This window comes from Ooceraea biroi, chromosome 7 (assembly GCF_003672135.1).
Source record: "Ooceraea biroi isolate clonal line C1 chromosome 7, Obir_v5.4, whole genome shotgun sequence".
In the NCBI taxonomy this organism is placed as follows: domain Eukaryota; kingdom Metazoa; phylum Arthropoda; class Insecta; order Hymenoptera; family Formicidae; genus Ooceraea; species Ooceraea biroi.
The window spans coordinates 15,329,856-15,356,152 of NC_039512.1; the positions used below are offsets into that span (position 1 = coordinate 15,329,856).

A 26,297-nucleotide genomic window follows, 5' to 3' on the forward strand; every position below is an offset into this window, starting at 1 on the left:
AAAGGGGAAGATTACGTGGGAGAAGAAGGATGCGGGAATGAAGGCCGTGAGTCTGTGCTCCTTGCGTTCACTGCGGGCTTCCATGTGCCAACTTTTCAAAATTCATAAGGCACGCGGTGAATGCCAAGAGCGGACCAAACTCAACAATTCCCGGTAGCCTCAGAGCAACCGTTCACGTGATTACCCGGGGAGACCGTTTGAGACTCCGCGTCCTATCGCTCAAGGATTGTGCAAGGTCAGTATCGAGAAATGACGACATTCCGACGACACTTCTCAGATTTTGAGACTTCGAGAAATTGCGGACACGTAAGTTTAAAATTATTAATTTGTGTATTGCTCTTAATTATAAATTAATTATTAATTTCTCCATTGTCCTTATTTTCTGATTGTTTCCCTTCAAAGTAATTCATGAAGTTTCTCCAAAGTTATCCTCCTACTTTTAAATTTTCTTGATGCTGTCTTTTTTAATATTATATGCACTATTATTAATATTATGTTTTATTAATAAGATATTGATCAAAGATTATTAATTTGTATTAATCATTGATTAATTGAGACAAATGGTTATTTAGTTTCATTACTTTTGCTTTTATAATTATATTAAATTATAGTAAATAATTTTTGCTATTTTTTAATAATAAAAAGAGAATCCATATTTTCTTTTTCTCCTCTTTTAAAATGTTCCAAAGCCTTCGCATTAATATAATATTCAATCTAATTTTTCAAACAAATCGAAAGCTCTTACAAACTCTTGTATCAAGAAAAACGTTTTTTTAATTTAATTATTCATAATATGTTTTGTGCCTTTATAAACCAATGCTGATGATATATGCACGGTTTAGATTAGCCAAGTCAAGCCAATAGAAATCATCCTGTCGGACATTAAAGATCAATCTAGCCTGGATTTCTGATATATTCTCCGTCGAGCGTATCAAGAATCAAGATGGAAAGAGATAAGCGGATGGACTGGCTAACGGTAATGGTGGAGAGCAAGCGTCCCCCGGCGGCCGGGGGAAGGGGAGGGTTTCCGAGGTCGGGTTTAAAGCCGAAAAGCCTCTAAATGGAAATCGGGGAATTCCCGGGGGCGTAGAGGACGGGAACGGCCATCGGTTGTATCGACCGAGACGAAAGGGCGGCGAAGGGAAACGTCGACGATGGTGGGGATGCTGCGCGGTTTAAGGGTGGACGCACGTTGCCTGGCAACCCTCCCGCAGCATCTCTCCTGGACCACCGCCTTCCCTATCCGCCACCGCCGCCCCTATCCGCCGCCATCGACGACTTCCACGATCATTGTTGTCGTTGTCGTTGTTGCATCCCCTCCCCTTCCCCATTCGCCATTATTCAGGATCGATATCTCACCCCCGGTGTCTCGTTTCCCCGATTCGTCATGATTTCCCTCGATTCTACGTCTACATCTCTCTTTCAGATGAATTTTTGTAGCTGAAGAAATTTGTCGTGCAAACGATAGCTAATTCTGTAGCTAGGAAGCAACATTCTGAAAATTTTTGTTGAAGTAGCAAAAATAGTGTCGAAAAGCGAAAAACTTTAAGAATATAGATATCTTTCAATTTGTTAAACAAGAGGTTTCAAAAGGACAAAATTGTGGGATTGGAAAATTATCGAAGAGAAGATTGCAAAAATTCTATTTGAGAGAAAAAGGAATCCATTTTCCAAAGATTCGATCACCAAAATGTATTCAGTAGCTAAAAGAAGATTCACAAGTTGGAAAAAAAAATATATATATATAGTAGAAAAAATATATAGTATTATAGCTAAAATAAGAAAAACATTGAATAACTAGCTTTACACCGTATTATATTGTAAAATATAATAGAGCACAAAATAAGATGAAAAATAAAATAAAACATATATATGAAATTACAATTTTGTAGCGTCTTTATTTCCGAACACGAATCCTAAATATATTCTTTTACCATTATATCGTCAGAAATGTAATAATAAAAAAATATTTTATCAAATTTCCTTATCATTAGAACGCAGTTGTATATAAGTCGTATTTTATGAAGTAAAACAAATTACTCGCAAATTTTGATACGTAATTTAATTTCCAATTTATTCACGTTCACAATAATATCGCGATATGAAAATTGATATGAAAATATTTTACAACCAATAAAAGAACAAAAATACGTAATATAATATTATTAAACGAACACTTTGCACTTGCAAAAAGTACCAAATTCGTTAATTAATATTTCAAACGGGGCACATAATTTTAAGCCAGACATGACTCCATCACGTCATTACACATCACTATTGAAAATACTATTGAAAAAATCCAACATAGATATTCCCAAACTCGCCATAATTCAATTCGCAATCGTAGCGCATTGTTAGTTTTCGTTTGTTTAACGCATCCATTCGTCTTAATAAAAAGTCGCGTCTGCATGCATTCACCCCCGCTGCTTCTCCCGGCAAAGTTAAGAAAGTGGCTGGATGGCGGGGAGATTGATCGCTCCATGAGAACTAATGCGTCGATTCCCTATTCCTCCTTCCGCGTGATCCCTTCATGATTCTCAAGAAAACTCGGGGAAAAACGCGTATAATCGCGTCGAAGATGAATCTCCCTTCGCGCTGATCATCATGCATCACGCAGCAGCAACCCCCGTCGTCCCCGTTCGTTTCCGTAGTAGACAGCGATTAATTACGTCACACGAGATACGAACTTCACGACAGAGAGTCGCGACCGCAAACCTGCCGTAATGATAATTGTTTTGCCACCTGTTGCCGCATAATCAGCGGCAATCTGCAGCCAAACACTCGACTCTGGTAAACATCGTCGATAAATAAAGCGCGCTGCGCTAAAAATACCGGCGAACGTCGCGCGAACCTCCCTCTTTGTCACGAGAGACACCCTCAAATAAAATTCCAGTAATAATCATCATGATTATCATGTTAATGTTAATCATTTTTCCGTCACGTAGAGAAATCTGGAACTCAAAAAATAGATGGGAGCGATTTAGAAAAATTAAAATTGAAATTTAGAAGAGAATGCAATCGCTGGAAATTATTAAGAAATTGCTGGAAATCGCTAAAAAAGGAATCAGAAACTAGATATTTTGATGCTCAAAGGAAAGTGCAATTGCTGAAATTACTGGGAGTTGCAAAGAATTGTTGGAACACGGAAAGCTCAAGGTACTCGAGGGAAACTGCAAACGATTATGATAATGTCGATAAATCAGGACAATTGTTAGTTGATAGCTTATCACGCGCGTCACCTGTTGCCCGAAAATCGACAGCAATTTTTATCCGAAATCGCTCTTGTCACGATCCACGTTCGAGCGAGATCGTCGAAGGTAAAAGTAAGAAGGCTGCGCCATTCCCGGCTCCTGCCCTTTTCCTCTTCGACCCGCCACCGAATCACCCGGTCGCGAATTTCCTCGCCCCATCGACCCTCTGTAGTGTAGGCGCAACAAAGAAATTCAGATGAAGGTCACTTTGCCAATAGGAAGAGGCTCGAGGGGGCGGCAAGGGTGAAGGATGCGAAGAGGAGATCCGTGCACGCGAGACGACGGGGGCAGAGGGGGTTGCTTTGCCGCTCGCGTGAGTTCTCACCCTCCACAACCTTCCTCGACTCCTCGTGTCGGAAGCCTGACTTCCATTCAAGCGACGTGTTCTTGGACAACCTCAACCGATCGCTCGATCGTTGATCGGTTGGTTAACGCAATCATTAACCCCCTCGTTGTGTCGCCCTCCCGTGGCAGAATCGATGATGTTTTAACAATTATATCGAATAACAATTTCAATGATTGAAATTATTTGAAAACATGATCGAGAGAGTGCGTTGACTACTTGACATGAGTTTATTTACTTTTTAATAATATTGATGAAATTTCCATTAAATGTGAATACTATTCCACTGAAGCGTTACACATGCCAAAGACAGAAGTATAATTCGTGCAATTAATTGGCTTTAATTCGGATAAATCTAGGCGACGCTGCGCGACGAAAGAAGCTCCGCGCAGGGTACAAGATGAGGATAGAAAGAATTGAGAAGGAGCGGAGTGCACTCTATGAAATTGCAACGCGTATAATCACATATTTTCTTTATGGGTTGAGCGGTGACTTAATTCGAGCGATGGTATCTCCGCATGAGGAACGGGCGCAGGGAGAAAAACTGAAAAAGGAAAAGGCGGAGATGGAAAATAAATAGAATAAACAGGGCGCGAGGAGGGGGTGCGCGGCAGGGTAAATAGAAAGAAGCAAGATGGCGTAAGTAAGCTAAAGATAAGCGAGAGCCCGATGTGTATTCGCTGTGTGTGTCGTGAGTAAACAGAAATTAAAATGGAGGTTGAAGGTGGGGAGCAAAACGAGTCAGATCGAGAGCAAAGAAACGCGATGCAATCGATTCGCGAAGAAGTTCGTATGGTTCTTCTCGCAAGTGTAAATTACGCGTAAATCAAGTAACATTGCGAATCTAGCGCAAACTCGCGTCCGAAAGGCGGAGAAGGCCGCAGAAAGAATCCGACGAAGTTTCTGTGCGAGACGAAAAAGAAGAAGAATGAGAATCAGAGGAGACGAACGAAGAGTCGAGGGAGTGGAAGAGAGAAATGGGGAGAAACAATTTATCCACATATTCGCAGAGGAAACCTCTATCAGATTCCCGGAATGAGCGTTCGAGCGGACATCGCGCGCGCGTGCAAAATCGCGCAACGAGAAATATGTTCCGCGTAATAATCGAGGGTGGAGCGGTAATCGCGGGGGTGAGGGAGCAAGAGAGAAAGAGAAAACGAGAACGAGAAAGAGAACAAGGGAACATGAGAGGAAAAAGAGAGAAAGAACAAGAGAGAAAGAGAAAGAGAGAGAGAGAGAGAGGGAATGAGAGATACAGGGAAGGTGGAAAGGAAAGCGGGGGATAGAGGGGATAGAGGCGAGATACGGGGTGAGATCAATACGGGGTCGCTAGGCAACGAGCCTCCGGCGATCTCGGTCCGGGTAGACAGGGTGCCGCCAAGCAAGCCACTGCTCCGGCCACCCCTCCGCCACCCCCAAAAGCGCCACATCCCACATAATAAATACCGGCAACCGTGCAACACGGCGCGCGGAGGATAACGCGAGGAGAAGCACTGGCGAAAATGGTGCTCCCGACGACGACGACGACAGCAACGACGACGACAATGGCAATGGCGATAACGACGAAAAAGAAGCTCGATGAAAATTCGACGAGAATTCCTAGCGAATTTAATTAACGGAAGGATGACCGTTCTGAGCACAATTCGAGTCCTATGGCGGCTTTTCCGCAGATATCTCGACTTCGGTGTTATTTACTGACGTTTAATGGGACGACGAGGGGATCGAGATGCTGTTTATGGAACCTTCCTGCAAAAGCATATTTTTATTCGTGAGCGTGGCGGGGAATTCTGGTGTAAAAACCGCGCAACCAAGTTGCAGGAATATTTCTCTGCCATGGAAAAAATTACATTCGGTCTCTTGCGCTATTATTATACATATATTATAAATAATTAAGAAAATTGATCGATTGATACTCGCATTTTCATAATTATTAACCGCTCTGGTCTATAAAAGTATAAATTGCGCGTTGCCATTCTGCCGTGACCCAGATTTTTCAAGACGAGCTCGAGACTTCCAGCCCTTCAGAAACGTCCTCGGGTATCGATCATGATCGATCCTGCGTTAATCTGAGAGCTGGCACAACATGGCGGTACCTCGCAGGATCCAGTGCTCCGGCGGATGCGAAGTCGGCAGCCAAATCGCGATGACAAAATTGGTCGAGTGGCCGGTGGTCGACAACACGCCTTTCCGCTCGCTGGTTTTGTACACGGGACACGTGTAAGTGTCCTTATCCTGCACTTGATCCTTGGTCACCGGCACCAACCAGATCTGAAAGCGTAACGCGAGATTAGCGCGTAATCAACACGGGTTGACCACGCGCTCTCTGCGAGACAGCAATTTCCTTTAAGAACTGAAATACAAATCCCTATTATGCAAATTAAAAACAAAAATTTATTTTATTCTTTGGTATCCTGACTGTTGAAGACATTAATTCATTTAGACAGATTCAAATTCAGTTGTCGAAAACATTTATTGCAGGAAGCTGTATTTTTCTGCATAAATCAAGATTTAGTATCTTTGTTCAGGTGAAATTCACAAGCCAAAGAGAGAGTTAAGTTTTATACTCTTGCTTACGTAAGGCGCAACGTCGTAAAGGATCTTCGGAAAGGACTCGTCCAGTTTCATTGTGGTCATATCAAAGCGAGCCCCGTCGAGAAATAATCCGTAAATGTAGACTCCGTCGTCTGGTGGTTTTATGAAGATCGTTTCCTTCAATGGAACGAAATCGTAGATCAGCAGATCGATGGGAATGGAATATTTTCTCGCATAATTCTGGCGGGCGCCAGTCAGGAACGCTTGCGTGAAGTAGAAACCCGAAATCCAGAAAGACATGGGCGGACCTTCCACGTACCACGTCTGAAAGAAGCACAATTAAAGCTGATCGTTACGCGGATAAAGAATAATAATCTTTAACAGTTATTCTGCAACTTGAACACTGAGATTGCTTAATGATAAAATGATAGATAACGTAACTGTGACAGAAAAGTTAATATACAGATCTGTTAATATAACATACAGATATACAACAATGACTGAAAGAATCTCACTTGCAAGACAAGAATTCAAATACGGTGTCCAAAAAATACTTAATTTTCCACAAGAGGTAACAAAAATTTTGCAACATGCATTACTCAACACCTTCACACTCAATTCTCAAATTTACCTGAAGGAAATTCAGCCTCTTTAGGAAATCCTGTATATAGCTGCCGAGCGGTTTCAGGGAAGGATAAGAATCCCTCATCCACAACTTGGGAATCTTACCTGTGATGATCGACGAATAGACTTCTTCAAGATCAGCAGTCATGATTACCAGGCCTAGTAACGAAATAATAAGATCATGCAATATTCATAAAATACATCAAGAATTATACTTCTATAATACACATAATACTACTATACACTATAATATATATGGAATATATGTTCACTAAATACAATAAGGAGACTCCTGATCTATCGCCTTACCTTTGATTGCTTTCTGGACGTTCACGAGGCTGTTCCGGACAGTCTGCAGGAGTCTGTTGAACCTGCCCATCTCCTGGACTAGGACGGTGTTCATGCTCTGCTCGTACAGAGTGGGATACCTGTCCAGAGCGGCTACCAGGTCGTAGTCCTGCGGCAGCATCGATAGAACGTCGGACGCAACTCCGTAAACAATTTCATCCGGCGACTTCTCGGGGTCCACTTCCGCCCGGCCGGTGTCCTGGACAAGAAAAATCGGAGGGTGTTCTTAGGAAGACACGGTGCTCCGGAACTTCTGATGAGATCCAGCGGACCGCGTTGATTTAATTCCACTGAGGTATCCTGACGACTATGTGGATCCTGTTAAACTTAGATTGAAAAATGAAAACTCATCTCGGAATTTAATAAGGCCGTTTGTAATGACGTTGTTGAGATTCGGCGCAATGGTCGTCTGAGAACTTGCTCTTCTATGTATTCGTGTCCGCTTTTATGTACTCGTATAGATATCTTCTTTTATGTAATATTTTATTGGCTGCTCTCAATTTTTATATAATAATACATTTTATAAATTTTTTTCATTTATATTCTGCTGCTTTGAAATTTTAAAGAATAATAGAATGAGCTTTTAGATTGTATCTGAGGCCAGAAATAAAAATGTCAGAGCTGAACGTGATTTTCGTGCAACATACTGGTGCAGATACTTTAATATGTAAGAATTTCTTTAAATTTTGATGTGTGGAAAATCTTTCCTTCTTTCGTAATTTTCTCAACTAATTCCATAAATATTAAATGATATTGTTATTCTAACCATTCCAATTTCGGAAATGCATCTCCAGAATATTACTTACTTGAAACTCCTCGTCGATCTGCATAGAAATGAAAAGACAACAAGAATTCTCGTTATAATTTGAGATACAACAAATTAATTAAATAAAGTTGAGACGCACACGCTCTCGTACGAATTAAAGCAAATTTAAGACGAAGATTGCGTTTCATGAAATTTTGAATTTTTATTCGATATTAGTTAGACAAGAATTACTAAAAGATTTTATAAAAAATAAGGATATTCTCAGTAAACGTTACGCTGAAATAATTAAATTATTAATTCGAAGCTCGACGATGGACAATAATTGCAGCGATTAATACTGAACGACACGATAATACGCCATCAATGTTGTGTCATTCGCATGGCAAAATAACTATTGATATATTCAATTTAATTTAAAAGTATCTCCGCTCCCTTTTGTACTCTATTTAACTGTCATTTCTTTGCAAGTTCGTTTCACGAAACGAAATACGATTCAAACTTCAAAGTCTCTTTGGCAAACAGGAATGTAACGTAAGAGCGTTCAATAGCAATGCTTGATATTGGCATTTAATACCTGAGTGGTCAGCATGGAGGACAACATCAGGTAGGTCTCCTGCTGATCCTTGATGATGTCGGCATTCTCGTGCATGCCGAAGACGCTGGGCGCGGTAGTCATCGGCAGTTCTTTCACGTAATCCAAGAATTGACTGTACTCGCTGACCGGCGGCACGTAATAAAGGCCGCTGGCATCGAACAGGTATTTCCGATCGGCCACGATCACGTCCTCGCGATAGAATCGCGCCAGGATCATGCTCAGCGTCCGTCGGTCCCACTCATCGGTCACGCGGCCGCCATAATTGCATTCGCCTTGAAATGAAGAGAAAACACAAGCGACATGCTAATGAGGACGATCGCTTATTAATACTTCAGTAACAATATGAATACTGGAATTCTAATTTTGAAATTATTATAACTTTCAGTAATATCAATATCAAATAGTAATATCAATTCCCTAAACCTGGACGTGCAAAGATTTTAATCATTTTTTTTTTAATTTGTATAATTTTATTCGTAAAATCAGTTTTCAATAATAATATCAATTTTCTGGAACTGAAACGTGCGAAAACATCATATGGATCACATTTCTGAGAAATTAATTTTCAATGATAATATTCTAAAGCCAAACGTACAGAAACGTACAGAAACATTATGTATTTACGTTTCCGTTAAATATAGAACCAATCCGATAGATCAGTTTTCTGAAACTTGTATAACCGTGAGTCAGAACTTTAGAAAAAAATTTTATCTAAACAGTGTTGCGGTGAACTTTGATAACAAACACGAGTTTGTAAAGCAACAAGATCACGGATTCGGATACCTGTCAAATACTTCAGGGCGGTGAACTGAACGTCGTCGTACTGATCGAGGAAGATCTTGAGCTGCAACACGCTAATGCGCAAATCCGTCTCGTTGAATTCGTACTGATTGTTCCAGCCGATCGGCCCAAACTTCCGGCGCTCCTGCACGACTGCGTGGAAGAAGCACAGCGAGAACAATAGCTGCTTGAAGGTCTCCTTCTGCTTCGACGTGTCGAAGAAATCGGGATCGCATATCGGATCCTGCCGCGATATTTCAGCAATCTCTCAGCGTTGATCCTTATATCCTTCACGCGGGAAATTGAAGAAAAATTGCGTTACCTGCAAAAAGGATCGCATGATGTTCGCGCGCAGCCCTTTCGGAGGCTCGTTCGTCATCTTCACGCCATTTTGGAGAACGCTGACGGGGAAATGCTCGACTGGATAACTCGTCAGCCATAGCCGAAAGTCTGGGTGCACCGACTCCTTCGTGAAACCTTCGCATATCTAGATAGAAGCAAACAGAAGGTAGAAATTAAAATAATTAAAAGAGTATTAACGAGAGGAAAACAGCGTTTATTAAAAGATTGAAAGCGCTCATGGCGAAAATACATATTTTTGAACATTGCTAGATATGTAATAAAATAAAATTTTATATTTCTGAGATGATTCTACATTTACATTAAATGCATGTAAGTATTCATGAATTAAATAAGATTATTCATTACCATAAATCTTTCACATATTTCTAAATTAGTGAAATCAATTTTCCAATAAATTCTCTTAATAATTACAAACCTAAAATAAGAACTTTAAAATCTATTTCAAGTTCTTCTTTTGGTAAAGCAAAAATAGGACTTAAATAATTGAGAGGACATCACCATCTCCAAGTTCAGCATGAAGCTCTTGGCGACGTGACAATTTTGCAGCACCACCCAAGTGCCGTTCTTTACGCCTTCGTCGATGAGGCCCTCAGCGATGATACCTTGCCCTTGGCCCAGAGACAACGAGAAGAGCCTACTGGCACCGAAGCCCTGGTCGTCGGCAAATTTCATCAAGATCGCCATGGGATCCGTGCCGGGCGTCAAAATGAATATGAGCGGAATGCAGGAGTGCGAGTCCGCGTATGAGGCTGCCAAGTCAAAGGGCGGTGGCTCGATGAATTGGCGCCCTAATTGCTCTATTGAGATGGAAAATTCGAATGAATAAGTTAGCAATGAACGAACTCGAATCCGATCTTGCTCAGGCTTCGGGCTACATTACACAGCATTTCCCTCACGTTTCATTAGAGAGAAAAATTGAGAACCATCTGCAAAAATCCACTTCAATCTTTTCAAGTATAAAGTATCAGTATAAAGTTTATTGATTTTTTTGTCGGATATATCCGACAAAAAATCTCTATAGAGTGTTCGAGATTTGGATTTTCTCTCTCTCTCTCTCTCTCTCTAATTCATATTTGTCCTTAAATTTATTCGTGTAATATAGGTGTGCTTTGTAACATATTTTCGTTTTATTAATATTAAAGGGATTTTTCTGTCTTTCGTTTCTGGAGGTAAGAATAATACCTTCGACGAATAACTGCACTGCCGGCATGACTTTGTCAGGACGAATGCAACGAAGCAGCAACAGCCTCTTGAAGCGATTCAGTTTGTTCCAAGGCGCGGGAAAGGTCAGGGTATGAGGCTCCTTATGATCAAATATCTCTTTCCACTTGTCGATATTTTCCACGTACGAGTCTTTTATTCCCTAAATAACAGAAATGGCAATAACGACGATCAAATATAGGTGAAGTCCTGTATTTCCCTCCGTGTCGAGTTATCTCTCAATTAAATTAATATATCAACTTTTACAGAATTGATTTTCAAGAAAAGCTCCGACTTTTCCGAAGAATCTTAAAAATTTACAAGAAAACTTTATTAATTATCAAATATTATAAAATATAATAGAATTTTACGAAATATTATAAAATATTAAGGAATATTATAAACAATATAATATATTATTATAATATAATATAAATATTATAGATTAAATATACAGAAAGAGTACATTAGCTCTAATATGTTCAAGAAAAGAGCTCCAAAAAATTTACCGAGAATCCCGGCACGCCGTCTAACCGACACAGCTCGTCCCAGGACCTGGCTGGCAGCCATTCGGTGGGATTGACAAAGGGATTCTCCAGGCCGACGCCGCCAGTCAGCAGGAACATCCACTGGGCCATCGAGATCTGGCCCTGCTTGTTCAGCAAGTTCACGGACAGCAGAAACGAGAAGAGCAGTTTATCCTTCTCAAAGAGCGAACGACAGATGTTGACATACAGAGAATAGGTGAAGCATCTGGTAAGATCTTTGAGACGCTGCTTGATATCTTCAGCCGTTGGCGTATTGTCGATCGCGTTCTTGAAGAGATTGACGAACCATGCGAGGGAGTACTGGTACATGGGATCGATGTTCGTCAACATGACTGTGAAAATATGGCAATGAAGTGAGTGTTGCATTAATAATTATTAATGTTACTTTTATATCTCACTTAGATTATATAATTTTTGTGTACCTCATTTTCAGGATCAACACGATCAACTGCGTTAAATTATGCAATCTCCATCTATTGATTGGATTTAGAAGCTGGTTTTATATTCTTACTCACCGATCGTGAAGAAGAGAACGGTGCTGTAGACCGCGATCGGCGTGTATTGCAATCTCGCCTTATCTATGGATCTTTCTGTGACCTCGGCAGCAGTTTGCTTCGCCTGAATCTCGTCGGCCAGGTTCTTCGAGGAGCTTAATACGCTGATGGCCCTCTCGTCCTCGAGAATGTTCTCCTGGGACTCCGACAGCACCTCCAAGATCTTGTTCTCTATCTCCTTTAACATTCTGGCGAATATTACGTATAATTTTGCAAAATACACAAGTTTCATAAACTCGACGTTGACGAGCATGCAACAAAAGAAGTTTGCAACTGTGCGATTAATTGCTTGATGATGTTATTGTGAAATAAGGAATGAAGAAGAGTTCTCTGTTCATACTTTTTGTTGGCGGCTCCCTGAATTATTAGTTGATTCTTCTCGGATTCCAGCTCCGGCTTTTCCTTCGCGACAACGATGCCCAAGAGCTGATCATCCAGGCCGATGGGAGTGATCATGAAGTTCAACAGAGTCACCTTCACCACTATTTCCGGCAGATAGTGCGGGTTTCGCAATTTCGTAGTGATGTAAAATCTAAGCAAGTTGCACACAGATTTCTATCAAAAATGTTCCTTCTTTAACAACTTTCATAGATTTATAATTTATAATAATTTAATGAAAATACTTTTTCTTGAATTTAATTTTATAAATTATTATATAAATGATTTAGTTACAAATTAGATATAGCTACTTAGCTATTCAATCCATTAAACAATTAATTAATAATATAAATTATAAATTTGACATAATTATTTAATCAATTAAGTAACAGTAAAATCACCGAAACTTGTCGGAATACTCGATGACGCTGTCTCCAATCTTGATGTACAATGCGCCGCCGGATCGGAAGACCTGCTTCATCAGTAACGGTTCCAAGGTTGCGTCCAGCTCCTCGCCGATGTTCTCTAGCAGCACTGGTTGTCCGAACTGCACAGCGTTCTCCAGAATCCTCATGTAGTTGGGCTGGGTCAGCCTGATGACGTGCAAGTTCGACGCCTTCTCCATGTTCTTCACCCACTTGTTCGCCTGGCTCTGCGGATCAATCATCAGCGGCCAACGGCGCGAGTTTGTCACGATTATGGCGTTGTCAATGGAGAACATGTCGCTCGGCAAACCGAATATATTCCACGACCGGATCAGCACTGGATCGCCCAGAATTTGTGTTAATTGATAATCCTGAGTGCAGACGACGTTCAAGCTGCTGCAGAATGCCACCCAGTTTTCCACCTGTCGCTGCCGATACTGCATCGTGAAAACGCCAAGGTAGGCTACTATCCCGGAACCGATCAGGATGTCGCCCGTCAGTTTGTCATATCGTTCCCCGAGCGACCTGATCACGAAGATTTCGAATGTTAGTCAGACATTATTCAAAATCGGAGATCTTGTAAATTCTAGGAAATATATATAATAATTTCAATAAAATAACTTAAAATAGAGAAAGATTTTTGAATAAAAGAGTAACAATTACTTCATGATTGTTTCATTCACGCATAAAGTAAAGTGAGCATAATATCATATTGCAATTATTATTTAAAAATTTATTATAAAGCGGAAATAAAAGACTTTGCATGGTTCTTATTACCTGGCGGTATCGGACCATCTGGTGTACTCGCCACCGAGGCGACCAATCAGCTCTTCAGCCCTCCTCAGTTTCTCCTCGCACTCGTTCACTTCATCAGTCATCGCCTGATACTCGGCCCTTCGTTGCGCCAGCAAAGTCTCCAACCTGGCCAATCTGTCCCTCACCTCCTGCAGTTGTTTCCTCTTCAGGTTTAACTGCTCCATCGCCGCGGAATAATCAGCCTCAGCCACGGCGAGGGCTTGCCTCTTCGGTGCTACCACTTTGGCGACCTTGTCGTACTCCGACAGGGCGAACACCCAACGACAGAGACCCTCGCAGGCGGTCGACACTTGCTTGATGCGTTCCGGATCAAAGTTCGGATTCGTCAAGATCGTCGTGCGGATCTTCGTCATGATGCGCTCGGGAATGTAGTCCTTGTCGTAGTTCAGCAGAGACTCAAGGAACTTTATGTCGCCCAGGATGCGGAGTGACGGTTTCCAGTAGTCATCTATCGGGCCCTCCGGACCCTGAACCCTCTCCGGTTTCACGTCCTACAATTAATAAAGAGATTTATGAACAATGAATAATTAGACGACTTAAAAAGAAACTTTTCAGGTATTTAATTAATTTACCTTTAGTATACAAATTGCCTCCATGACCAATCGCACGCCAGCTGGCGGGCGTTTCATGGTCTTGATGATTTGGATGTCTTGTGGAGTCAGCGTGTTTAAGGCTTCGTTTGCCTCGTTCAGTATCGGCATTACTTCCTGCAGATCTGCATCGCACTCGGCGCGAATCCCTTCAGCTGCCGCAGCAACAATCTAGCAGATTGATGAATTAATTAAAGTCGAATTGAAATTGGGTATTTACAATAATTCATTAAATTAATAATATTATATAAAATTATATCTCACTGCAAGATATTACCAACTAAAATATTAGGTGTGTAAATTAATTCAGTGCCTTTCTTATAAAATGATTTATAATACAGAAAAAGTAATATGACTTTATTTTTTAAAACAATCTCCATCACTTTCCATGATTCTATGCTAAGAGACACCGCATTAATTTATTCACTTAATAATATTATACATATAAGAACACATATATTATAAAAATCGCTCTTACCATGGCACTCTCTTCGTCCCTCTTAACGACCTGTTCAATCGCGCTCGCCTCCTCGTTCTCGTGCTGCACATCCAGGAACATCCTCTCCACGTCCTTTGCGGCTACCAGGAGCTTCGGCCGCAGAGCCACCAAGATCGCCTGCATCCTGCCGACCTGTTTATGCGTGGTGTCCAACCTGCCGAGTCCAGCCTCGTACCTGCGTTTGCCGTGCAGCACTTCTTTCCTCTTGCGGCTCAGCAGATCCTTGAAGGTGTTGATGAGCTCCAGATAAGACGTGGGTGTGACGTAGTTGTGGCGACTTAGCTGCCTGAAGAAGTCCCTGGTCAGGTCCTGCGTGGACGTGTGGAAGTACTGGCACATTTCGATGCAGGCACGACGCTCGTCCTGCGGTATGTCGATCTCGTCCAGGAACTTGGTGGCGACCGCGAGCAGCGCGTCCTCGGGCCAAGAATGCAGCCAGTCGATGGTGCAGCAGTTCACCAACGCCGGGAACTTCCGGATCCGCGTGCGGAAGCTGTCACCGATCGGCGACATCGTCACCACCACGTGCAGATGCTCGCGGACTGTCTCCACGAAGAAGTTGAAGAGCGCTACCGGGCTGCCATCCGTCTGCACGGATCTGCGAGGTTCGTTAATTTTCCATAATTAATGACTCCATCAGTTGCTATAATTTTCTATGAATTATTGAAGTAGAGAAACGTTTAATTGTTACAGAGTCTTGTAAAAATCTGAATTTTTACAATTCTGTTTTTCAGTCAGAATATCTTTTTAATTATAAACTAAATGGAACATTTTTCTCTATTTCGAAGCGCACCTCAAATTTTTCATTTTGCTGAAAGACTGATGGCTGTATAATCGTCAATACTGTGCTAAAGTAATTTCCAATTCAATTAATACGTAATTGATAAAAGTAGACTCAATATCCAAATGCATTAATATCATCGCTATTGGGATGCATTCGAAAATTTAAATTGCATTATAAATGAGCAAAACGTTTCCCCGAACCTGTCTCTCTGTCGATCGATAATGCGCATTTTCTCGCAGATCTCGGATTTCTCGTCGGCCGCGAAGAGATTCGGCACCTCGCCAGAATTGAGGAGGTTGCTGATGTCCTCCAAGAAGGCTTCCTCCTTGATTTGTGTGTCCATGAAGAGGAAGACCGTGTGCAGCTCGGTCGCGGCACTCTTCTGCAGAATATTCTTCAGATCTTCGCGCCACTCGTACATACCGTACTGTTGGGTTATCTGCACCTGGAAGAGCTCATAATCGGATATGTGAGCTGCCAGTTTTGTCAGGGACTGTCGACCGGAACCGCCCATGCCGACCAGAAGAGCGTGGCTGCGCGGCTGCATCATCACCCGGCAAATTCTGGAGAGATGCTCTATCGCGAATCTGAGAAGCAAAATTGTTTTATTCTGCGTTCTAAATTATAAAATCGTATTTAGAATTCATAAGTTATAAATTTAATCGCACACTGAGAAAAATATCATGGCTTATCTAATCGGATAATCCAATTACATATAGTAACAAACGGATATATCCGATTAAAGTGCATAAAAGACAAAGGAAATCGAACATATCCGATGAAGGTAATCGGGAAACAAAATTAACAATCGGAAAACTATTTAATCAGTTTATCCGATGAAAATTTTTTTCAGTGCAAGCATTAATATTTTATATTCTTTAATTATTTTAATATGTATATATATTATTACTCTTTAATAATTGTATAATATTGTAATAACTTTCTTTCTCTTTGTCTTTCTCTCTTTCAAAATCGATTTATAACTGTTAAAATTATTTCATTATTACATAAATATTAATTTTTAATGATATTATAAATATTAGAGAAAGGGAGAGAATTTAAATTATAAAATTTACATAAATAAATTTAAATTAAATTATATATCAGTTTTACTCAATTTTTATGGCATTACTTTAATTTGACATGATCATTACGTCAAGAACATACCTGAAAAGCACAAGGTCCATGGGTGTCCTCGATATCTCGTTGTACTCTATGAGATACTCTTCCACGGCCTCGGAGAGCACGTCCCAGTCTTTGATCTCCATGTACAATTTCCGGTCGGCGATCGGATCATGAAAGTCGCAGTAGATGAGATTCCGCAGCTGCATATCCGTCAACAGCCCATGAGGATCGTCCAGCAGATCCTCAAAGAGACGGTCCATATCGTCTTCCATGCGTTCTTTTATGGTCTTCCGGAGTTGCTCCACCAGCCATTTGCTGTCAGCCTCGTCAACCAATCGGTCCCCGTAAACGCGTAAAACTTCATGGACCCATAAACGCTTTACGTCCATCTTAAAAATTATAATTAGAACAATATATAAATATTCTTCTCTCTGTGTAATAAAGATGACATAAAAATACATATGTTTCATCCAACACGAGGTATCCTGTTCACTCCGCAATTCCAACAATCAACTCAACAATCCCTCCGTACCGGATCGGTGATGGTTTCGGGGGTGGACAGCAACACCCCTTGGACGACTCGCGAGAAGTCCCGCACGTTGAACAGATAATGCGACTTCGCGGGGGTTGGCAGCAGGTAGCGGCGAGTCTCCCTGTAGACGTCCAGCGTACCATAGACCAGGTAATCGATGCACGGCTCGAAGTACTCTGGAAAACCGCGAGTGGCGAAGTGCCAGGCGGCGATTCGACTGAATATCGTGATCAGAACGTCATCCTCGAACTCGTCGATCGCCAGAGTGACAAAGTGCCGTTTGAACCGCGGAGTGATATCAAGACCGCCTGCCGGCGGCCACATCGCGCACATCAGCTGCACATCGACAAGTCTGATCGGCACCACGTCCTTCCGGTCGTACCAGGTCCAGTGGTCCAGCCATTGTCGTAGGAGCTCGACGGGTGGCTGCGCGCCGTATTCTTCCTTCTGCGGCATCGACAGATCGTCCACGAAGATCACCCAGTGCTTGCCGGGAGGCGCGCCGTATAGACCTGATTGTAAAATGTAATTTTGGTCTTGAGTGTTGTAATTATGGAAATATCACAAATATTAAATTAATGAAAAATTAAAATTATTAATTTTTGATATTATTAAATATAATAATTTCTTCTTCATTTTATAACTTTATTCAATAGTATCCGTCCAACTCCAATAATAACTACTTGGAAGAATCAATCTGAAAAATTAAATTAATTATTGTCTAGTCAAAATTAATTCCAGCCAAGTCGACGAACCTTTCCTCCTTCGGTCCAGCTTACTCATGATGATATCCTGCGTCTGATTGGCCGTGGTCTGCGCCGAGAATATTACGAAAAGCGGCATGAAGACCTCAGGCTCGTTCTTCTTCAGCAGGAAATCCATGATGTAGACGGATTTTCCAGTGCCCGTTGGTCCGACCAGGAGGACTGGCTTATGATGGCGGACGAGGTACCGGAAGAGGTGGAAGTACCGCACGGTCTCCACTGTGGAGACGATGATCTGGTTCACCGGCATGTCCCGTGGGATCGGTGGGACATCTCGCAAGTCCTCTATCCAGGGCTGCCACTTGCCTCTGCCCTCCTTGATGAACTTGTAGTCGAAAACTGAGCCGGTGGTTGGTAGCGAAATCACATAAGGCTCCTTTGGATCGCCGATTTCCGGCGAGATGCTGAAGCGAGTCCGCACTTCTTCCGGAAATTCGCGATCCACCAGCGCTCTAAAGAGCATGCTGAACCACTCGCGATGGTTAATCGTCAGCGTGCCGCCCATCGCCCAGATGCACGAGAAGAAAAAGCTGCCCTGTACCAAAGAAAACTCATTCTTGCAAATATCTAGTGCGAAATGTTAAAAACTCAATGTTATTAATTAAAATTAATGCAATTTTAACATTAATTGTTTTTAGTAAATAGTGAAGAACTAATTGAAGAAGAGTAAATGAAGAATTTGCGATTAAGAAAACATCTGATAAGTTCAGAAAGCACTCCATAATTTAATTTCAATTTACCTCCACTTGCGCTCTTATGTCGAGATCGGAAAGTGCGTTTACGTACTTGTCGTCGTAAAAATCGTCAAGAAAACAATCAAACAAATGCATAACCGACCGTGTTAAATTAGCATCCGGCATGGTGATGATCTCCTGCAAAGAAAAGGACTGTGAAATCCCAAAGCTTCCGACAAAAATAAAAAAAGTTTCTCCGAAAGAAATCCGATTCACGAATTCTATTCTTTTTTCAACGAGTAATTTTTATTCGAAAAAACTTAATTAAAACTTCAGTATTTCAAATTTCAAAAAAAAGATCTTAATGCGGTTTTTACTTTCGCGCCGCATCGGCGGATTAGGTGCAACAGTGGTGGGCAGAATCGCAAGTACATGTCCTTCAAGTGATTCTTAATGTGCTCGCTGAAAGTGGTCGGCAAGGTGTTCAGCCATGAGATCAAGAGGGGCGTCCACCCTAGACTCGCTGGCTCCATATAAATCATGCCGCATCGCGATACTGTGGCGGGCGATGCAACCTAATCGCAAGAATATTTAAAGTTTAACATATTTCAGTATCGTTACATTTTACACGATCCGTCTTTCTACAGAAGGTAAAATCCAAATTAATAAATGTGAAAAATGAGCATTTTCCTTTTTCTAAGTTATTTCTCTTTTGTTAAATTACGATCATTAAACTCAGATAGTACGAACAATTGATTTGACTGATTAAATCCCAATTTCAACTCGCAATCTCAATTTCTAAAACAAAGATCTGATGCAGGCTTTACGGAACCTCGAGATCCATAGGTTCAAAGATCAGATTCGTCGTGGGCGCGAGCATGATGATCTCTCCGGAAGTAAGGCAGAGCTTCTTGTTGTCATCCAGCACCGTGTTCATGTTCTCGATCCAGAGAGCGTCTACCGGTCCATCGAAGACCAGCCACTTCCTGTTGAGATTGGTAGAAGTAGCAAAAGCACGATAGGACACCGCCAGAACGCCATCGCTCCATTCGTGCGAAGCGGGGTCGAATTGGCCATAAAGCTGGCCCATGGTGATCGCCTTGGGGTTGATGACAGTGATCTCCACGCGGTGCTCGTCCATCAGGCTTCTATCCTCCAGCAGGCCGAGGCAGTCCGCTAACATTCTGTAGGCTGACGTCTTTCCGCCAAAAGGCAGTCCAACGATCATGAAGCCGTGGCGCACGATCATCATCTCGTAGATCTGTTGGATCTTCTCCAGGAAGTGGTCCGTACATTGCAAGTTCGCCGCAGCACACGCGTCGTACGTGCACGCGTTTATGTGTGTGTAATCCGGTGAAGGTAACGCGACACCCGGGAACAAGTCCGAGACTATTCCTACAAGAAAAGTATTTCATAACGTGCAATTTTCTTTTCTAAAAAAAGTATGAAGTAATACTGAAAATAAGAAACTAAAAGTATAAACATATAAAGCCACATACAGGAAGATATAAAATTAAAAAAGGGGAAAGGTATAAAAATTGGAGATTAAACATAAAAGTTACGAAGATATATAATAAAATAAAGAATCTGTTTTATCCCAAATTAAAGAACACTCACCCTCGAAAAGCGGCAGATCGTGGATCAGGAACTTGGGCAGATTAACATCCAAAATGCTCCTCAGCATAAGGATATCCTCGGACTCTTCGGGGTAACGTAGCTTCAGATTGCCAGCGGCGATCAATACGGACTTAACCGCCCTCATCCCATAATCATAGTGATGCTGGCTGCTGAGCTGCTCCGAACAGAGCTTGTAAGCGGTGACGATCTTCACAGCGAGCGGTCTGCCGTTGTAGAATCCGTACGAATACAGAGTGTTCTCCGCGATGAGCGCGTAATCAGGCACCATCATCGCCACGGGCCGAAACAGGGCCTTGAGGTTGTCCGGCAGCTCGGTTCTACCCGCGTAGCCCGGATTCATGGTGATGAAAATGGCGCAGGTGTGGTCGAGGTGGATCTCGGTGCCCTCGAAGATCATTTTCTCGGCTCCGGCAAGGATAGCGCGCTGGATCGTCAGGATCTGCTGCGCCACTACTGATAGCACCTCCAGGTCGATGCGATTGAACTCGTCGAAGCAAGACCAGGCGCCACACGAGGCGAGGCCCTTGAAGAACTTGCCGAGCGCGATGTAGTCGAGACCTTCAGAGCAGTTAAAGACCACGCATTGCTTCGCCACCGCCTTTGCTAGATCTTTCGTGGTCTCGGTCTTGCCGGTGCCAGCAGGACCCTCAGGAGCACCTCCCAGGTGGAGACTCAGAGCGCCGAAGAGGGTGCGGTAACATCGGTCCGTCAGGGGGGTGATCACCAGGCGAGATGTGTTGCCGAGGTATTCGCAGCCATAGCGTTGATACGAGTTGATCATGTACGTCCACATGTTGTCGTCCTGCGAAGAAGATGCAAAGCTGAGACACGTGAAAATATGTAAAATATACGTTATGAATAATGTAAAATAAAATGTATGAAATGTTAGTTCTAATCTGAGAAACAGCGCAATTAATCAGAATAGCGAAGAGTAAAATGCGATAAATTAATTTTTAACAAATAAGAGATAGAAAGAAAATTGTTTAAGTAACTATAATTATGTATATGGAATTATAAATGCAAATACACCAGCATTACCAGATTTGATCGGAGCAATTAATTTAATAAGTCACGAATACTGATTTAACGATTATAGAATCCTGACAAATTCGTACCATCCAATAATATCTAAGCTGACATAACCATCTGAAGTCGGTATTTTTGACCGCTCTCTCCTGACACAATTCCGCAAGAACATCCTTGCTGTGAACATCCAGAGTAACCAGCGCCTCTAAAAGATTAATTAGCATCATATTAAACAATATTGTCTTTTTTCCTATTTAAACTGTTAAACAAGCTTCTGATAAATTTGTTTCTTCTTAAAAATCTTATCAGCAATCAATCGTTTAAGCACCTAGTACCTAATGTAATTCTATTCTGCTTCGAAAGAGTTCCTCTGATCAGCAGAATAATATCGTTCAACTCTTGCTGGCACTGATCTAGGTATCGTTTCAGACCATCTACGCCCTGCAGCATGGCCTCTTCGACTTGCTGGGTCCAATACGTCTGACCCACGCAGAGGACGGTTTGCCCGGGCCACTCGAGTACCCAAGTTGTCCTTTGCTTCACATGATACCCCAGGATTGCCTGGTGCACCGCATGGTGAACACTCTTCCGCATCTCGGCCTCTAATTGGATCAACCATTTCTCTACTTGTCCTCTGGCTGCGGCGGTGGATATCATCTCCAGAAGCTCGACCTCCTCACCCTCCGTGGATCGCATTGCCAGCACTTCAAGATCCTCGTTGAAGCGCAACCGCGCTATACCTTCGAAGCACTTCTTCAAGTGTGGCTGCACTCTAAAGACAAGAACATCGACATGCTTGAGATCTTTGAGATATTGAATATCGTAAAGAAAATTAATTTTTATTCCTATTGAAATTATTAAAGTATTTTCTTAAAGAATTAAAGAAAATTAAGAAACCATATGTAGTCTATTAGAATTAAATTGAAAATCGAAAGTTTAAAGCTAAAACAAAAATTCGCAAAATAAAAAATTCTACTTTTATATTTACATGATTTTATATGTCGCTAAAATTAATTTAACAATTTTAGAATTATTGCTTCTCAACGCACATTATTCCGTATAATAATTTTAAATAAATTACCGCGTAGGATCCTTCGTCTCGGAGAGAATCTCCAGCAGCTCGTCGTTGGAAAGGAAAAAGAATCTAGGGAAGAAGAGTCTCTTCTTCTCCAAATATTCGTTCAAGCCCTTCTGAATCAGCTCCAACAGTCCGAAGCTCTTCTTCAACCGCTCCAGCATCTTCTCGATCTTAACGACGATGAGAACGTGAGGATCACTGTAGACGTTCTTCATGATATCTCGCCATATTTTGTCGACCTGCGAGAACTTTCTGCCTTCTTCCGGCATCTGTTGCTGAATGTCCGGCGAGGTAAAAATTGGCTCCAGGTACATCCATGTGCCCTGGACCTTCAACCACTGGTCGAGGATGTCCTCCAGCAGGTGCAACGTTTTCTCCCATTTGCTGCAAATTAAAAAGTATTAAAGACATAAAATGTTGTCTTTCATCTCTTTCAGTAATCATGAAATTCATCAACGACTAACAATTACAAATAAAAAATAAATTAATTATACCGATAAAATGATACATAAATTACAAACAGAACAAAATATCGTTACACATAAAATAGAAGAAATAAAAATATAAATTGAAGACTAAACTATACAATAAAATAGATTGACGTGTATAAGAAGTTAAAATTACGCAAGTTAAAATAAAACATTACACAATTGTTGAAAATATCAATGCGTCATTTTCACGAATCTTTGCATTTTAAGCTCACATTATTCTAGCTTCGAAGGGCTTAATATAGGGCGAGTTCTTGATGGTGACCGCCTTGGTGATGTGATCATCGAGCAGAAGCTGTATCTCGTCGACGCTGGCGATGACGTAGGTGCCAGTGTCTTTGTAGGGATTCACAGTGAACGCCAGATCAGCCCATTCGCGATGCATCTTGTCGATTGCCTTCTCCAACGCGTTCTCCTTCGTGGCGGCCTCGGAGATGCTCTCGAACTGCGCGATGTAAGCGTCCAACTCCATAGCCAGGATCTTGCCCAGGGTCAGATCAGGATCGACCTTGATGAGGATGCCCACGATCGCCGAGACCTGTTCCCAATGCCGCTGCTTCATTCCGGGATTACCTAGGGTCATCACTATTGGCATCCTCTCCTTGAAGTCCTCGATCCTCTCGCGAATAATGGCAGCGAGATTCAGCATGTCTGGCTCGTGCAACGTTTTCTCCAGCTTGTAAATTGTTCTGCAAGATCAATCGGGATTAACAACCGGATATTGAAAAATGGATGTCATTGCAGCAGGATTTCTGCAAAACCAAATTTGATTTCTAAATTTTTATCTAATAAATTATTCTCGTTTTTCACTTTTAAGGGGTCTCTTATTATAATTTTCACTGTAATTATATTTTCTTGACATTCATTCTTTTATTAAAATTATGAAGATGTGCATTTGAATATTTCATTAGAACGCATAGTATTTCCTCTACCTGTAATATTGTCCTACGTCATTATCGATGTCTTCGGGGTTGTAGGTGCCAATCGTGCTGTTTATCCATTTATCGTATTTAGTCAGGAACTCGCAGATGCTGTCGAAGAGTTTCTTGAAGGGCTGCAAACGATCGGCGATTTGTTTCCGCAAAGGATATTGCGTGATGTCCCAGCCAAAGGCAGCCTCCTCCTCGTTGAACTTGTCGATCTTTTCCATCGCTGTGATCAGCCGGTTTTCCAAAACTTGCGCCCTTCGCTGGTACCGATAAACCTCATCGATGTCGCCCCAATATTGCACTTCCTCCACTTGTTTCGCATATGAGTCCAACTCCTCCTCGAATTTCTGATATCTAACTGTAAAGTGGAAATGATCCCATTTTCCAACAGTGTAACATAAAGGAGAATAGTAATATAAATAAATAATGTAAAAATTGAAAGAATGAAAGAATTTTAAAAATCCTGCAATGTGTGTCTTTGGCTGCTGATTGTCATTTCAAAAATTCAGATTTCTCGCGATTGAATTTTTAAATCAGAGCGCACTCTTCAAAACTCATTTCTGATTAATATTCTACGCATAGTTTAATTAATTTGATATATGTCTCGATCAAGATGTCTCGAGTCCGACCTCTCAGCGCGTCTTGGTACTCCTGCGTCTTGTTCTCGATAATCATCCGGTTGTCCTCGAAGATCTGCGGCATCCTGTGGTACCACTGAAAGGCCACGTTGTTGTTACTTATCTCACTCTCCGTGAGCAACCAGTAATCCGACAGAAACGCGATGTGCTCAATCACGTCCAGCAGCCTGAGCTCCAGGCTCTTTAGAGTGACGTCGCTGGTAGTACGGACAAACTTGATGAGTTCCATCAGAGCTGCGGTATTCGGGGGCGGAGTTAGAACTCGCTCGGCTATAGCTTCGTACTCCGCTGTGACGCTGGACACAAATACAGCCTCAAAAGATTGATCACCACGTGTAAGATTAGAGAATAAATAATTGTCGATAGAGAAATCTTTAATATTGGACGACGTTACTTTTATGCAACCATTTAATCGCGGTCAGTGTCATAAAATTAATTTTATACCAAACGGAGAAAAAAGTCGCATCAGTTTCATTAATAAAATTCTACGTTTATTAATATTATAATAAGTTATATAATAAGTTATTAATATTTTCAATCTCGACGAAAATTTATTATAATAGAAATTTGAGTTTTACTAATAACTAACAACAAAATAAAAAAATAATAAAGACCAAATGATAGAAATAATTTGTTTGCATGTCAAATTAGACATCTTTTCTTGAATAAAATACTCACTTATTAATGGTGGACTGGTACTTCTCGACGAGGCGGCGGATTAGGAGTCCCTTGAAGTGCTCGACGTTCTCCACGACGGTCCTCACGAAGGGCGCGTGGGAGATCTCGAAGAGGCCCGCAAAGACCGTCCTCTCGACCTCGATCGGTATTCCGGCGGCGAGATCGTGGTAATGCTTAATTTCCTCCTCGTACTCCCCCAGCTTCTTGTGCTCATTCCGCAGGAAAGCTTTCGTTCGGCCGAGTTCCTCGTTGCTGTAAAGGTGTGCGTATCTGTGGAAGCGAAAGAGTTAACGTTATCGGGGGTTCCATCGGGCAGGCCAGCCGCGATGCGATAGATAAGCACTTCCTCAGCTCTGCCAGCTTCCGGTCCGGGATTACTGTCTCGCGATCGATCAGCTGAATCAACTGCGCCTTCAGCTGCTCCACGATTAGCTGCGATATCTTCGGCTGCGGAGCATGGAATTATTTATAATGAAGCTGATTCGAGTAATGGTACTTCATGAATTGACGTGACGTGAAATGTAAAAGTAATGAAATAAATCAGAATAATTATGTATAATATGTGAGAAAAGGAAGTTATTTCGTAGCTAAAGATTTTATCAGGAAAAGTAATAAACTAGATTTATCTAGCTAGTTTGATAAGGAACCTTGAGGAATTCTGGAGGTCCTGCCCAGTCGAGATAGAGCTGCGTCTCCAGTCTTTCGAAATTCCTCACGGCGTTGCACATTGTCTCGAGAATGTCGCAAAGCGATTCCTTAAATTTGTCGAAGGACGGCTCGAAGGCGAGCTCGTTGGAAACGACAATGCTCACCTTAAAGCGGCAGGGTACAGGCTGCGGAAAAACTGCGAGCGTTAGCGGAAATGTTTAACATAAAAAAAAGTGGAAATAACGTGACAGTTACGAAGCTGCAGAATCCTTGGAATAATAAGTTTCCTAATAGCAAGATGAAAACTTGTGATAACGAATGTATATAAAGGAACAGACATATCGGTAAGAGCATTTATAATATTTTCCAATGTCACTATTAAATTCTTATGCCACAAAAATAATAATCTACAAAACATGAAATTGAAGGCCTTCATCTCGAAAACGTGAAATCTACGATCTCAAACTCAAGAAGGTAAAACTTAACGTCTTTATCTTGAAAAGATGAAATTTACTTTATTATCTCTTTAAACTTTTTCTCCGGCCATTGCAACATTCGGATTAGGAACCGAGCTTCCAGCGGAAACGGTCGGACCTCAGAGGGCAGAGATTGGCAAACGGGGGTGGAAATCGTGTGTTCGGAATGTTTCAATAACGCGCGACAAGACAAACGGACGAAGAAAA

At 41.7% G+C, this 26,297-nt stretch overlaps 1 protein-coding gene across 1 annotated transcript; it reads right to left on the reverse strand.

The window, feature by feature from the left end:
- Positions 1–1,733: 1,733 nt before the first annotated feature.
- LOC105275086 (dynein heavy chain 7, axonemal) lies at positions 1,734–24,674 on the reverse strand. Its single transcript, XM_026971135.1, has 30 exons — positions 24,280–24,674; positions 23,654–24,008; positions 22,937–23,410; positions 22,237–22,617; positions 21,491–21,927; positions 21,245–21,360; positions 20,109–20,931; positions 19,324–19,886; positions 18,869–19,066; positions 18,558–18,704; positions 17,809–18,352; positions 17,054–17,565; positions 16,564–16,910; positions 15,597–15,983; positions 14,592–15,210; positions 14,096–14,284; positions 13,485–14,014; positions 12,684–13,232; positions 12,245–12,436; positions 11,866–12,092; positions 11,312–11,682; positions 10,785–10,965; positions 10,101–10,399; positions 9,562–9,726; positions 9,243–9,483; positions 8,439–8,731; positions 7,060–7,297; positions 6,758–6,909; positions 6,169–6,450; positions 1,734–5,862 (listed from the first exon to the last, which is right to left on the reverse strand). Exons 1-30 carry the CDS (start codon positions 24,515–24,517, stop codon positions 5,656–5,658), a joined length of 10,257 nt encoding a protein of 3,418 aa, XP_026826936.1. The 5' UTR covers positions 24,518–24,674; the 3' UTR covers positions 1,734–5,655.
- Between the last annotated feature and the right edge of the window lie 1,623 nt (positions 24,675–26,297).

What these genes read in the sequence shown, in the direction of transcription:
- LOC105275086 (XM_026971135.1), bottom strand. Translation starts at nt 24,517, where the DNA reads ATGGAACTCATCAAGTTTGTCCGTACTACCAGCGACGTCACTCTAAAG. An exon ending in ACATAAGAGCGCAAGTGGAG is followed by an intron (nt 18,353 to 18,557) that starts GTAAATTGAAAT and finishes TCTTTGGTACAG; the next exon opens with GGCAGCTTTTTCTTCTCGTG. An exon ending in GAGTATTCCGACAAGTTTCG is followed by an intron (nt 12,437 to 12,683) that starts GTGATTTTACTG and finishes CAACTTGCTTAG; the next exon opens with ATTTTACATCACTACGAAAT.